The 14,612-nt window shown below is 62.4% G+C and overlaps 1 protein-coding gene across 3 annotated transcripts; it reads right to left on the bottom strand.

Annotated features, from left to right (window-relative positions):
• Nucleotides 1-465: 465 nt before the first annotated feature.
• On the bottom strand, nt 466-14,333 carry SLC4A3 (solute carrier family 4 member 3). Of its 3 annotated transcripts, none has more exons than XM_042950248.1 (23): nt 14,254-14,333; nt 13,948-14,089; nt 13,434-13,599; nt 12,568-12,848; nt 12,290-12,405; nt 11,684-11,910; nt 9,966-10,114; nt 9,646-9,826; nt 9,040-9,175; nt 8,145-8,328; nt 7,612-7,711; nt 6,963-7,147; nt 6,067-6,292; nt 5,671-5,889; nt 5,234-5,382; nt 4,858-5,052; nt 4,190-4,408; nt 3,752-3,841; nt 3,080-3,246; nt 2,334-2,587; nt 1,837-2,006; nt 1,455-1,628; nt 466-789 (listed from the first exon to the last, which is right to left on the bottom strand). In XM_042950248.1, the coding sequence occupies exons 2-23, from the start codon at nt 13,996-13,998 to the stop codon at nt 712-714; spliced, it is 3,717 nt and encodes a 1,238-aa protein (XP_042806182.1). In that variant the 5' UTR covers nt 13,999-14,089; nt 14,254-14,333; the 3' UTR covers nt 466-711. The 3 variants fall into 3 exon arrangements, with proteins under 3 accessions (XP_042806182.1, XP_042806183.1, XP_042806184.1); XM_042950249.1 differs by having other exon boundaries at nt 11,684-11,883; XM_042950250.1 differs by lacking the exons at nt 11,684-11,910; nt 12,290-12,405; nt 12,568-12,848; ... (1 more) ...; nt 13,948-14,089; nt 14,254-14,333 and adding an exon at nt 10,601-10,817.
• Between the last annotated feature and the right edge of the window lie 279 nt (nt 14,334-14,612).

The following is a 14,612-nucleotide window of genomic DNA, read 5'->3' as shown; positions in this document are numbered from 1 at the left end:
AAATCCAGCACCACCCTGGCGTCTAGGGGATTGGGCTACTGTCCCTGCTCCTCGGAATGCCAGGGATCAGGAAAAGAAGATAAACATTTTCCATTTCCCTCTACAGTCCCAAAGCCACTGGAGACACTCTGATTTCTCTAGTGGCTAAAGCGGAGCAACCTCCTCCCCTTCCCCTTTCCCACCCTCCCCCTTCTAAGCAGGGGCCAGATTAGCAGTATGTGACCTTGAGCCAGACCTTGAGCCTCCTGCTCCTTCCTCAGCTGTACTCGAGAGGGCCCAAGGGGGTGACGATAAGGTCCAGCTCTGACCTTCTGTGGCCTTGATTCTCTCCCGTTCCCCCAAGAATTCTGTCCTTGCCTCCAAACTCTCCCTGGCTTTGATGACCCTGAAAATAGAATTCTTCCAATTCCAGTTGGATAAGTATGACCTGAGAGACCAGAGATGGAACCAAGAAAGTGAGGCAGACACAAGACAAGGAGTGTGGTTATAATGAGCTCAAAGCCTGTGCCGGTCTGGTCTGTGAAAGGGCCTGGGTGAGCCAAGGTCAGTGCCCTGGGCAGAGTCATCGGGCTGCTCTGGCCGTGGCGGTGGTGGTTCCAGGCACGTCTCTGGGTTGTGAGGAACCCGCTGGCCCTGGGGCTGGGCTCCGACTGGGGCCCAGGTGTCAACCACTAAGGTATCGGGGTCTCTGAGGGGCACCACGTTGGAGGATCACACGGGCATGTGCAGCTCGTTGTATTCATCCTGGCCGTCCTCGTCAAAGTTTGGTTCAGCATCTTCAGAGTCCAGCTGCAGAAGGGAGAGGGTTGGGAGAGGCAGGGAGGCGGCTCCCGCCCTCCCAGTCCCCGGCAACGCCTCCGGCCAGCAGCCCACACCCTCCCGGGCCTCCCTGACTGCGGGGACCATGACCCCAGCCTGAAACACTTCCCTCTGGCCAAAACCCTCAGGTCGCCAGCCCAGTGACACCTCCCGATAACAGTAACGGTGACAGCCGCTACCGCCACTCAAGTACTTCCAAGGGGCCAATCCTCGCTTCTGTGTTACCCCTGTACAGCGCGTTCAGGTGGGTGACTTCAAAACCACGTCCCTTCCTCCAGCTGACCAAACCAGAGCTCGGGGTGGGTTTCGGTGCCACTCCACCCCCGCTTGTCCCTGAGCTGTGTGCTTTCGTCCAGGACACGACCTGCACAGCTATCTGCAGTAGTCCTGTGCGGATTTCACACCAAACCGTCATACTTGGTGCTTTACCTGGATTAGCGCTTAACCCTCACGACACTCCTATAAGGAAGACTCCATTATCAGCCCCTTCCTACAGCTGGAAGTAAGATTCCAGGAGGTTAGGTAACTTGCCTCTGGCCACACAACTAGCAGGTGGCACAGCAGAGGCTGGGACCCAGGAGCCCCCGATTCCAGGGCCCATCTGCCCTCACACCGCCCCGCACGGCATCCCTTACCGCCTGCAGCTCCCTTTCCTGGAAGAGCCGGGGCAGAAGGCAACGCCTCAGAGGCACCGTGAGCAGCAGCAGGAAGGGAAAGGCGAGTGAGGCCGCTGTGGACTTGACGACCCAGAGCAGCGCGATGCAGCCCAGCTGGATGCAGGTGAACAGGTGCATCCGCCACGTCTTCACCTGGGGAACCGGCCTCAAGTCTCACGGCGGCGCAGCCCTCGGCCTGCTCCTCCCCCCACCCCCCACCCCCCCCCCGAGTCTCTGGGGACTCAGCTCCCCAGGCCCCAACTTACCCTCCACCGTCATCCTGTCCATCTCCAGCCCGGGGAATCCCTCGCGGCCCCTCCCCATCACCCCTCCCCCCCACCTCCATGCTTCCTGGCCCCACCTTGGTCACATAGGGTTGCTCAGGATGGTGTTTCGCCGGCATGAGGATAAGCAACAGACGCTGGGACAGCTGGATGCCGGACAGTGACGTGACCCCCATGTACAGGAAAATCCCAAAGAGCACAGCCAACGGGATCCGGCGCAGCACAGCCCCCATGACGATAGACAGGCCTGGAGGAGGTGACACAGACCTACCTGACCCCTCGGACGGCCCCCATGAAGATGGACGGGCCCCGTGGAGAGGGGATCTGGGCCTCGTCGCTACAAACAAGAGAAGATGGAGCAGGACAGAGAACCAGGAAAAGGCTCGGGGTAAAAAGGTTCACAGAGTGTTAAGAGGCAGGTTGGGGTCACAGCGGGTGCTAGACGTGATGCCTTCGGAGACTCAGGAGTCGCCTGGGTCAAGTCCGGGATAGACAATGGATTTAAGGCCACAGGGTCCGAGAAGGCAAGTCTGTGGGGTGGGGGCAGGGGGCCTTGCAAGGTGGGTGCTCTCACCCACGAGGCTGGCGATGAGCACTCCAGTGACCCGCTGCTCCCGCACCTCCTGGATCTGGGGCTTGTCGCCAGGAGCGATGGCAGTGCGCATAACAGTCAGTGCATTCACATGAGTGACTGAGCGGACGGTGGCAGCCGTGAGCCAGGGCAACCCAAACAGCCCACAGAGCCCCCCCAGCGAGCCGATCAGGAGCAGGTCCAGGTGGAAGCCAGAGCCCTTGAGCAGCCTCCGTGCCTTCTGGCTGACGATGAGCCTGCAGGGACGGGACGGGAAGCGAGGGCTGAGGGGCTAGGAGGGCAGGCCAGCCGCGAGGCCGGGCACGCGCAGCAGGGACAGCGTCGTCGTGGGGGGGAACGACATGCAGGGAAGAGCTCTCCCCGGGGCCTGCCAGTTTCCTCTTTCAAGTTCCCAAAGCGATGTTCTCACGGCTAAGCAAATCAGAGCTAAAATCTCATACTGTGGGTATTTAAAGCACCACAAAAGCCAGATGCCAGATCTCACCACGTTGTGGTTTAAAACCAAAATGAGACACATGCAAGCATCACTGGGCGAGAGAACGTACTGCCAGAGTGTGGTGAGGACTGCCAAGTGCCACCTCGCAAATGGTGATGCAGACAGATGGGTATCGTGTCACAGCACCGCAGGGAAACTGTGCCCAGGCCCACGTGCCCCCCCCTTGCCACCACTCCCACCGCTTCCCGCTCCTCCCCAACCTCCTCCACCCAGGGTCCTCCAGCCCCCTCACGCAGTGATCTGTGTCTCCATGAAGATCAAGATGAGGACCAGGAGGGCAGGGACAGCCGCCGCCACCATCATCCAGGGCGGGAAGGGACGGGCACTGCCCAGGGGTGGGATGAACCACGTGCGCTTATGGGGGGATGTCACTGAGAGCCCTGTGGGCACCGTCAGCTTCTGCATGGCAGGAAGGAAGACAGGGTTCAGGCACACGGCCTCCCCATGCTAAGAACCCCACAGGGTGGCACTGCCCCTACCACCAAGTTCTGTGTTCCCTGTCCCAGGACTCCAGGAAACCTGGATATGAACAGGTTTGGGGGAAATTAGTTTTCCGTCTTCCAAAGTCACTGTCCCTACAAGGGTCTGGTAAAAGAGAATGACATCTTTTCTCCCTGAGGCCCAGGGACACCTGTCGTTTGGCCCCCAGCCCATTACTTGCTCCAGGAGTCTAGGCACAGGGTCACACAGCCTCACACACCCCCCCCCCGGCTGGCCACCTCAGCGGCCCCCAGCCCACCCACCCACCCCAGCGCGGCCCCAGCAGGTCACCATGTCACTAGGAAAGCTGAGGCCCACCCTTGATCGTGGCCACTGCAGCAATGGGAACGAGTCGTGGCCTCCCTCTCAGGACTCTGGGGTGAGAATCCCCTGCCGGGGCTGGGGGGCGGGGGAGCTCGCTCACCTGCGTGTAGGTGTCTGTAATAGAGTAATCCACTAGGACCATCACCAGAATGGAAATGGGGATGCCAAAATCCCCAATGATGCGGCGAGCCTGGAGAGAGGAGCCAATGGGGTAAAGGAGCAGAAGGTGAACGTGAGGTCCAGGGGCACTGACATGAGGGCTCATTACTCCCGATTCCCTTGGGTCTGAGCTGGAGCCAGAAATCCCCTGACCCGTCCCTCTAAGTCCCACGGGTGCTGCGCAGCTCAAGAGGACATTCCTCCCCTGATTCAATTTCTCTGACGCTTCCGGTGGGGAAGGGACTGCACAGATTCGGTTTAGGTCCATGGGTTGACCGGGACAAGGGGGAAGCCCCTCTCTGGAGCGGAGACTGGCAGTGATGGCAGGAACTGGGGGTGGGGGGGACCCACGGGGGCCCCCCACTCCCCAGCCACGCACCTTGCCACCCAAGAAGCGGCTGTTCCTGAACTTTCGTAGGAAGAAGGCAATGAGGAAGGTCCCAAGCATGAGAATGAGGGACAGCAGAGCCGTGTTGGGCTGGTTCCTCGGGCCCGGCGGCCCCTCAGTGGGGGGCAGGGCGCTCCCATTCAGGTCTAGCCCAGCCTCCAATGCCCCCTCAGGAGGGTAGAATGGCAGCAGTGGGTGCTCCGTGAATACCTGTGTGGGTTACAAGGTTGTGACACTCAACCTGGGCAGGTGACCCTAATTTCATCACCCTGATTTCGCCCTGGGTCCTCACATACCTGACCAGGCAACAGTGTCACGGGACACCCAGCTACACCATGCACGCGCACACGCGCGTGCACACACACACACACACACAGTCCTCTACAAAAGGAGCCCCATAGCACCGACAGCGCCCCACTCCATCACATACTGGTTGGACCCCACTGGAGTTCTAACCTGTACCCTCTGGCTGTGGCTCCCTGCCCTTCAGCGCTGACCTAGCCCAGGGTGTCCCAACCCCCCACGCCCACACCCAACAGAGCCCTCCTCCCTGCCCCCTCTGCTCCCAGGGCTCCATGCGCCACCCCCATGCTCTCCTCCCCAGGGTGCTTCCCAGCCCCCACCTACGCCCACCCCCCAAGACCTCTCTGGACCTCCACCTTGTAGAGCTTGTGGAAGGTCTCATAGATGAAAATAAGCGAGATGAGAAAGGCGAAGATCTCCTGGGTGAAAGGTGAGATATAGCGGACCAGGAAGCTGCCTTCGGCGGCCACCAGGGCAAGGACAAAAACCACCAGCCAGAGGCCAACCCACACCCGGCCGGTGAGGTATTCCAGGTCCTGGGCTCGGCAGAACTGGAGGACAGGAGGGAGGTGTGGTTACCCACAGAGGTCAGAGACCCTGTGGGGGGGGGGGGGGGAGAGGTCACGGGATCCAAACGGGGAGGAGGGGAGACACTGCAGGGACCCATGGCCTGGGCCAAGGGACAGGGCATGAGAAGCTGATCCCTGGGGAGGGGCAGGGTAGTGCCGTCACCTTGAAGAAGGCTTCTTCAAACACCAGCAATGGCCCGGAGAAGCCGACCACAAGAAGCGGCTGGGCCCCCAGCAGGGAGAAGAGGACGCCAAGCACAGCGGTGGACACAATCAGCTCGGACACGCCCATCAGGCCCTCCGTCTTCTCCCCTGGCAAGGGCGAGGGTCAGCAGGAGGGCCCTGGCCTGGCTCCTTGGACCCGGGCCCTCCTCTTCATCTAGCTTACCCTGACCTGGGGACCCAACTAGGACAGAGCAGCCCCCCAGAGCCCAGCCCCATCCCTCCCAGGCCCCTCACCACCAGCACCCCTGGGGCGGCCACAGCCTCCCTCGCCCCTTGCACCCCTCCCACCCCCTGCAAGAGTGATCCCTGGGGTCCCCCGATCACAGACCTTGAGGGTGACGCTGGGCGCCTCGCCCTGCCTCCCCTCCCTCTCACCTAGCAGGCCCCCGAAGGTGATGGCAGGGCTGAGGGCAGCGAAGTAGATGAACAGCACGGCCGCCACGCACTGGGAGTGCAAGGCGTCTCGCAGGTCACTGGGGTAGTGCGGGTACCGACGCTTCACATCCCGCACGAGCCCCCCAAACACTGAGCCAGTCCGCAGCAGGGGGTCATCTTCGGGGGTCGCCTCAGAGCCCCCCAACTCCACAGCCAGCTCTGGGGGAACAAGGGGCTGTTGGAGCACAGACCACCCCTCCCGCGGCGGGGCCCTGGGCTCAGTCCTCCCCGACAGGGGCTGGGAGCGGGCATGCAGGAGCTAGGGAGTCAGGGCAGGCTGGGTCACGACCTTAGGAGCTCCAGGGCGGGTAGGGGATGGGCCCCAAAGGGGCTGACCTTTCCCAGGGGCCACATAGCTTCCCTGGGTAGTCATCTCCACTTTGGTCTGTTCACGCTCCCTCCGCTTCCTCAGCAGCTCGCGCTGGAAGGCGGCCACGGAGCGCAGCAGGTCACGGCCCTCTACCTCCGATGGGGGGATCACGATGCTGCCATCCAGGAACTCGCTGATGGCACTCAGGAGGTCCTGCCGGTCATCTGCCTGGTAGGCAGCCTCATGAAACAGCTGGGGGCAGGAGAGGCAAGGGCTGAGCCTCCCAGAGCGCCCCTGGGAGGGCTTCGGAGAGGAGGCGTTGGGCCCTCACAGAGCCAGAGGCAGGGTGGATGTCTGGCCACGTATACACGTCCAATCCGATTGTCAAAATATGGAGTCATGTCCCTGCTGGCCAGGAATCGGCCGGCCACAACCCTGAACCTCCGAATGCTTTCTGTTCCCCTAGGAGCTTCGAGATTTTTCCACAACACCACAACTAAAGGGGCAACGCTTGGCATAGCAGGGGCCCCCGAAACCATTCTGACTAGAGTACCCACACCCTACAGGTTGGTCAGTACGGATTTCCAACATCACCCCTGGCCAGAGGACCTTCCTATCCAAGCCGAGGAGAAGCCACAGCAAAGACCGACATACCCAGCCCTCCCCTTCAAGTCTCATGACTCATCCAGAACTCTTTCTCCCTCTTCAACCACCTCCCCTTCCAACGGCCCCAGCCTAGGGCTCCCTCTTCTCCCCTTGGCCAACAGCTCCTTCACAACCACTCCAGAGCACTGCCTCCACCCAGAAGGGCCCCCAGCACCCCTGCATCCACAGGCACCAAGGTAGGCAGGGAGAGACTGGGGAAAAGTAGGGCTCAGGGGAACAGGCCTAGAGCACCCAGCCCGGGGCCTGCAGGACCCACCTTGTCAGACATGAGGGTGGCAATGGAACGCCCAAGCTCGTGGTAGTCAGTGCTGGTGTGGCTGGGACCCAGCATCACAAAGAGAAAGCGAACCGGCACCGGGACCTCGAGCACAGACTCCAAGAGCACAGCCTCATTCAGTCGCACAAAAGCTGCCGCCGGCTGCTCCAAGAAAGGCACACAGCCTGTGGGGGAGAGTAAGGCACCGGGCACTGGGTAAAGAGGATCAGTCCAGGCTGGCCCTAAAGAAAACATCTGGGGCTGTCATGTACAGTTGAGCAGGTTGCGTGCTGCACGAAGAAACCCCAATCTAAAGAAACCCTATTCATTCATACGTTTACATATTTATTATGATTCATCAATAGATGAAACATTCATAGTCTTCAAGAAAGAGTGCTTCTTTTTAACTCCCACAAAAGTGCCGTGCGGACTAGCAGCAGTCCCAAACAGCAGAAAACTGGACGGGAGGCAGGCAGAGGACTGAGAAAGAAAGAGCTGGGGGCAAGACAGGCTGTCAGGAAAAGCAGGTACAAGTTGGGGGGCTGGCCAGGGATGAAAGAGGTGGCCTGCAGGCCAGAGCATAAGACCAGCAGACCACAGTGGAAGGAAACCCACACACCCAGTAACCCCAGCCCCCCGCCCTCCTTACCCACGAGCACAACAGTAGCCTCGGCATCTTCAGGGATCTTCTCCAGTAGCTTCAGGCTTTTTCCCCGGTGACTGTCTCCCCCAGGCATGTGGAGGGGCTTCTAAGGACGCAGAACTGGAATAGGGCTGGGACCCTGACCGGAGGCCGTGGCAGGCCCTCCCCTCCCTTGCTTCAGCCCCCCTGGACTCTGCCCTCCAACCCCTGGACCTGGGCCCTGTTTTGTCCCTCCCCGGGGTGACACGCCCCACATCGGGAGCAGACCACTCGGGCTGTGGACCCCTCCTCCGAGCAGCTCACGACCGCCTCAGCCTTATCTCGTTTAAACAGCTCCCATGGGTCTGCCACATCATCTCATCTAAACCTCCTATTTCTGTAGGGCAGAGGCCCTCATGCGTATCTGGATCCCCCACATGTCTTGTGAGGTACCAGGCATCCAAACTTCCTGACCCGCTCAACGAAGCCATCAGCGGCTTCCAGTGTGAAATCAGAAGCCCTCTCAGTCCCCCAGCCCAGGTCAGAGCAAGGCGACTGACCTCCTTGGCATCTGGGTCATGAGGCCAGAGAGGGGCTGGTTCCCCCACGTCCTCGGCCATGGTAGGAACTGCACCGTCAGGGCCATGGCTGGGGGTTGGGTGATGATTCCCCATGACCGAGTTCACGCTGGAGCTGGACGGGTTTCGGGGAAAGAAGCCAGTGTCCTTGTCATCATTGGGATGGCTGTGAAGAGGGCAGAGGGAGCAAGGCAGGTTAAGAGGAGATGCCCTTAGTGGGCTGAGGTCATGAAGAAATGAGAAATAAAGGGTCGGGGAGGGGGCGGTGCGCGCCTGGGTGGCTCAGTCGGTTGAGCATCCGACTTTGGCTCAGGTCATGATCTCACAGTTCGTGAGTTTGAGCCCTGCGTTGGGCTCTGTGCTGACAGTTCAGAGCCTGATTCGGATTCTGTGTGTCCCTCTCTGCCCCTCCCCTGCTCATCCTCTTTCTCTCTCTTTCTCTCTCAAAAATAAATAAAAGCATTTAAAAAACATGAAAGAAAAAAGCAAAACAAAGGAAAAAAAAGAAAAGAGAAAAGAGAAAAGGAAAGGAAAAAGAAAAGAAAAAAGGAAAGGAAAAAGAAAGAAAAGAAAAGAGAAAAAAGAGAAAAGGAAAGAAAAAAGAAGAGAAAAGAAAAGAGAAAAGAAAAGAAAAAAAAGAGAAAAGGAAAGAAAAAAAAGAAAACAGAAAAGAAAAAAAAGAAAAGGGTCTGCATCCCTTGTACCTCAGTGTAAGAAAGAACCTTCTAACGGCTGGTGCTGTCCAAAGATGAACGAGGAATAAACTCCCTGTCGCCTGGGTTATGCAAGCAGAGGCTAGAAAGCCACACAGGTGAGTCTGTGTTCCTGGAAGAGCAGCTGACCTAGAAGGCCCGTCCCAGGCGCCCCACCCTGGCACCTGTGTTTCAGCAGGAGGGTGCGAAGGACACTGGCCCTGTCCTCTGGACGGATCTGGTCAGACACGATCATGGTCTCCACCACGAGATGTGCGATGCCCGGCAGAGTGGTCTGCTCCAGGTCCAGGAGGGCAGCTCCTGGGGGCACAGTCGAGGAAGGGGGCAGGGCCCCGTCAGATAGGAAACAATCACCCCGGCCGCCTCGCTCCCCCGGGGCAGGCAGACACGCGGCGCGAGCCAAGCGCCCGGGGCTCACCGTTCCACGTGGCCTCGCCGAGCCAGAGAGGGGGGTGTGCAAAGGGAACGCAAGAGCAAGGGACGGCCCCTCCAAACCCGGGAAGGGGAGCCATGGGCGAGCTTCCCGCACGTGGACTGCGGCCTACTACGGCCCAGGTCCTGCGCCGGGCACCAGAGGCACAGCCCAGGCCCTCAGAGCTTACGGCTACGCAAGCAGTCAGACCCCACATCTCCAGAGTGGCAGCCGGACCTCGCCTGGGCCCGGGACTCCAGGGAGCAGTCCCCAAGAGCTGGACGGCCTGCTGCGGGCCAACCTCCGGGGCCTCTGAAGAGGGCACTGCACCCCAGGGCCAGGCCCGCGGGGCGCCTACCGTGGGCGATGGTCCTCCGGAGCTCCAGAAGGCTGCGGAAGGAGAGCGAGGCCACGTGGGGCTTGCCCCAGCGCTCTGTCTCTTCCTCCACATCCTCCTCAAACTTGATCCAGCGCGCCGTCTCCCGCCAGTGGGGCTCCTGGCTGCGGTCCAGCGTCAGCTCATTGAGCTCCACAAACACCTGAGGCGGACGCCAAGGTGAGGGTCTGGGGGCCGCCAGGTGGGACCGGCGGTCTCGGAGACACGGCGCCCAGGCGAGGCAGGGAGGAGGGAAGAGGAGGCTCTGGGGAGGAGGGAAGAGGAAGCCGCAGGCCCGGTACCTCATGAGGCCTCCGATCCAACGTCTTCTTCTTCTTCTTCCTGCGCAGGATGGGGGCCAAGCCACCGGGGCTGCCCCTCCCACCCTGCGTGCGCGACGGCTTCTTCACTAGGTGACGCCGCATGCCAGGGTTGTCCTCCAGCCGGTGACCTGCAGACGAGGCAGGCTTCGTGGTCCCAGGGGTCCAGCTCAGGGCCTCACGGCCACAGTTAACCCCTCCGGCCCCCTGCTCTGCCCAGCCAGTCTACCTGGCGGGTGCCACGGTCGCCCAGGGGCCATGTCCACACCTCCACACCACAGACAAGGACAGTGAAGCCCGGACAGGGAGATGGACTAGCCCAAAGTAACACAGGGGACCACCGGCCAAAGCACAGTAAAAAGGCAGACCCCAGCTCAGTCCACGGCCCCAGCTCCCTTCCCTTGCCCTTGCCCATGGCCACTGCCTCTCATGCTGGAGCTCTATGACCTGTATCAATTCACCAGGCCCCCAACACTTTCCCTGTGCCCTCTCTCAGCACCCAGGTCTCCCCCATTGATACAAACATCTGGCAGACTCAAGGAGGGCTCTGTCCCTTCCTCCCCGCCTGCCCCTTCCAGGCCAGCAGCTGCGGAAAGGCCAGCTGCCCAGTTACTCACAAGCTGGTCCCCCTGTCATGGGGCTCAGCTGGCCCTGGGTGGGTTCCCATGGGTCACAGTCATCAAGGTCCAGCACCAACATCTCTAAGTCCTCTGAGGTCAGCGAGTCTCGAGTGCTGGGGGCTGGGGCCATTCCAGGGCCCCAGCTCTCAGAGTCCTCAGGCCTAGGGCTTGGTGCCCCGATGGGCTCTGTGACCTCCTCCAGCAGGCTCATCATTCCCCCGGGGGGAGAGCCCTCGGCCCCTGCTCCCTCCCAGAGCCCTGGCTTTCCTAAAAGGTGGGAGCCTGGGCCAGTGGTCTTCACCCAACCAGAGCCTCCTGACTCCTGGCAGCCCCGGGCCTGCTCCCTGCTGCTTCCAGCCCCCTCCCTGAGTCTGTAAACACGCCCTCCCCCTGACCCCCACCCCCACACCACTGCTGCCATCGGATTGTTCCTGTCCCTGTCCTCAGGCCCTGGCAACTTTCCATGACGTACTGAGCTCAAAGCCCTCCCTCCCACCCGCACCCACACACTGTGGTTCCAAGGGGGAGGGAGGTGGGGTCAGTGATGCCCCTGGCCCGGGCGCAGAGCCCCGTGGGTGATGACAGGTGGCACAGAAACCAGGGCACTGATAAGACGGAAGGAATGTGCCGAGATCACGGCCAGGCCCTGCCAACGGTGGTGTGACAAGTATGGGGCCCCTGATGTAGGGAGAAGCAGGACCCAGAAGAGTGGCTCACGCTCAGGGGGCCAGTGTGAAGGGGCCAAAAAGAAGATGAGAAGATGAGCCTTAGGGGAAGAGGAGATATAAAATCTCCAAATGCCATGGGGAAGAGAGGTTGCCTTATTCAGGGGGTGACTCAGAGGACAGAATCAGGACAGAAGGACAGAGGTGTCACGAAGGGAAATCTCAGCTCTGGCAACCAGAGAAGTGGCTTGGTGAGGTAGTGAGCTCCCCGCCCCTGGCCACATTCCAGCAGACAGGGATACTGCAGAGGGGACCCAGCGCTAGTCTGGGGAGAGCACAGAGCTTCCCCAAGGTTCCTCACAGGCGGGGCGCCCATGGGGGTGGGCCACGGGGGCTGCCACAGGGTGTCACTCACTCTTCATGTCGTCCAGGTCCGCGGAGCCCAGCATCTGGGCCTCCGCCTCGTCAGTGGGCACCTGCTGCTCCGGGCCACCTGGGCTACCCAGGGCACTGCCTGGGCACAGCCGTTCCCGAAGGTCATAGCTGGCCGACGGGCTCCAGGGCCGGCTCTTCTCCCCAGCGACTCGGGAGGCCCGGGCCCGGGGGCTCGGGGAGCTGAGGAGGCACCATGGCAGCCTTGGACTTGACAGGGAACCATGGTGGAGATGGGCCAGGTTAGGGGGTTCCTTTGCCCTCCTCCAGTTTGGGGTGGGGCCTGGAATAGCCCCCTGGGCACTAGACACAGACTCCTTCTGGGCAGAGAAGGAAGCTCACGTCCAGCTCCCTGCCCCCACCACACCAGTCCCCCCCTTCCTCTCTGTCCTTCCCCCTCTAGCCCTGTCCTCTCTGGTGACACCTTCTCTCTCCTCTTTGTCAGTCATGTGGATAGAGAGGGAGGCGTGCCCCTCCTCGCTTCCTCCGCCCCCTCTCCTCTCCTCCCCTCTTCCCCAGGGTCAGAGCTGGGGACAATCCCCAGGGTCAGGAAGGAGCCTGGGACCTGCTCTGGGCTGGGTGCCAGTACCTGACTGACTGCTGGGGGCTCTTGTCAGAGCAAGGGCCCACCGAGGGCAGGGGCTTGGTGAAGGCAGCCTTCCCGGAGAGGCCAGGACTGTCATCCTCGTCACTTCCAATGGAGAACTGTGGACAAAGCAGAGTGCCTGGGTCCCTGCCCAGACTCAGCCCCCAACCCCCGACTCTGCTTCCCCCAGGCAGCCCCAGCCCCCTCTGCTTCGTCTTCCTTCCTCTCCTCTCTGCACCCCTCCCTGAGGAGTCGGTGCTCCTTCGGGGGCAGACCCATACCTTTGCTTTCTGTGGGGACCCTGAGGGCGGGGGCTCCACAGGTTCTGCCTCAGATTCCCCTTCCTCTTCCTCCTCCTCCTCCTCCTCCTCTTCCTCCACTCCGGCTGCCCCCTCCTCCTGGATGGGAGGGGTCCCCTCAGAGGGGGGAGCAGAGGTCTTCTCCTTCTTCCTCTTCCTCCTGGTCTGCCGGGCAGAGGTGGGGGGCAGTCGCCGCAGCTTGTGGGGTGGAGGCAGGCGCGCCGAGAGCGGGTGGTGGGTGTGGTGGGATGTGTGCCGGTGAACTGGGGGTGCAGGAGAGCCGGTTGGGGTTCCCACAGCAGAAGGGGGCCCCTCACCACCCTAGGGGCACACACCTTATTCTAGCTCAGGGCCTCAAACAAGGGCACCCTAGTCCTTCCTCGAGAGCCAGGCTCCCCCCGACACCTGTATCCACGTCCTGCCATTGGTAAGGCCTGGCAGAGCGGGGGAATGGGCCTAAGGGAGAAGGTCGTGAAAGGGGGGCTCGGGGAAATAGGACACGATACAGCAAGGGGGGAAGGCAGAGTCAGAGCTGAGGGAGGAGGCAGAGAGAAGAGAGCAGGGCCAGAGGTATGGCAGAGACTTGGGGAAGACGAAGGTCACGGAGGGAAGCCTCAGGCCCATCTCCCTGTGTCTCCCCTGCGTCTGGGGCCCGGTCCCCTGGAAGGTGGACAGGCGATGGGTGAGGCAGGATGACTTAACATGGCATGGTGGCCCAGCACAGCGTCCAGCACAGCGTCCAGCACAAGATGGCACTGGGTGACCAAGCCAGTGGTGAGCACGGTGATGGCGGCAATGAAGGTGATGGTGGTGAGGGCGGCCACACTAGGGGTCCCCAGGCTACCCACACTCAAAGTCCCGCTCGCTGTAGCTGCGGCTGGGCTTCTCAGGGTCCCAGGCCGGGGGCTTGCTGATGAGGTCCCCAAACCTGCTCACAGCCAAGGTCTTGCCCAAGTCATCGTCCTCCTCCTCCAGGTCTGGACTCAGAGGGGGCTCCTCCAAGGGCACCCGGACCTGCAGGCTCAGACAGCCTCTCCTAAGGACCCTTGACCCAAGAACGCCCCACATCCCCCCCCCCCAAATCCCAGCCCTGGCTGTGGGCGGGGGAGACCAGCGGGCTCCACCTTCAACAACCCCCTCTCCCTGTGCCCCAGGCTTGGGTCAGCATCCCAGGCTCCCCGGGCTTGGGAGGGGAGGAGGCAACAGAACTGAAAAATACCAAAGCGCCCCCCCCCCCCCCGCCCCATACCCTCCAACCCAGCTCCATCCCTGGATCTGGGGGTCCCAAGGTCGGCCAGAGGACTCCCCTCTCCTCTTTGGGGGTCCCTCCCGTCTTCTTCCACCCCCGCGCGCGTCAGTCACCTGGGGTAGGGGGGAGGCGCCCCCGGGCGGCGGGATCACTCCGTTGGCCATGGCCGGGGAGGCGACTTGGGAGCCTTGCTCACTGAGGGACCCGTGACCCGGTTGAGAAGAAGGGGGCGCTGCAGGGGCCTAGTGAGGAGCCCTGGGGGAGGAGGGCGGGGTCAGGAGCCTCGCGCGGCCGCCCTCTCCCCCTCGCCGAGCCCGATCCCCCCGCCCGCCCGCGCTCCCATCCGAGGCCCCGCCACGCCCGGGACACTCCGGGGCCCCGGCCCTGGTCCTGGCCCGCCGCGCCCCGCCCTGCGGTACCTCGGGGCTCCGGAGCGTGCGGGGCCAACGCCGGCCACCGCGCCCCATCTCCCGCGCGCGCTCCGGGGCCTGGCGCCGCGCAGGGCCGGACGGCCGGGGGGCGCCCGCGGCGGCGGCGAGCCGGGCCGGCCGGGCGGACGCAGGCGCCGGAGCCCGCAGCCCGGGGCTCCACCTCCTCGCGCTCGGCTCCGCAGCTCCGCAGCTCCGCCGCCGCCACCGCCGCCGCCGCCGGGCCGCACAATGGGAGCGGGCGGGCCGTGACTCACTCCGCCCCGGCCGGCCCGGCCCCCACGCGCGAGCCCCCGCAGGACCCACCCTGCCCGCCAGCCCCTTCTCCCGGCGCCCCACGCATGGCCGGG

Source organism: Panthera leo, chromosome C1 (assembly GCF_018350215.1).
Source record: "Panthera leo isolate Ple1 chromosome C1, P.leo_Ple1_pat1.1, whole genome shotgun sequence".
NCBI classification, from domain to species: domain Eukaryota; kingdom Metazoa; phylum Chordata; class Mammalia; order Carnivora; family Felidae; genus Panthera; species Panthera leo.
This window is presented reverse-complemented; position numbering and strand designations above follow the sequence as displayed.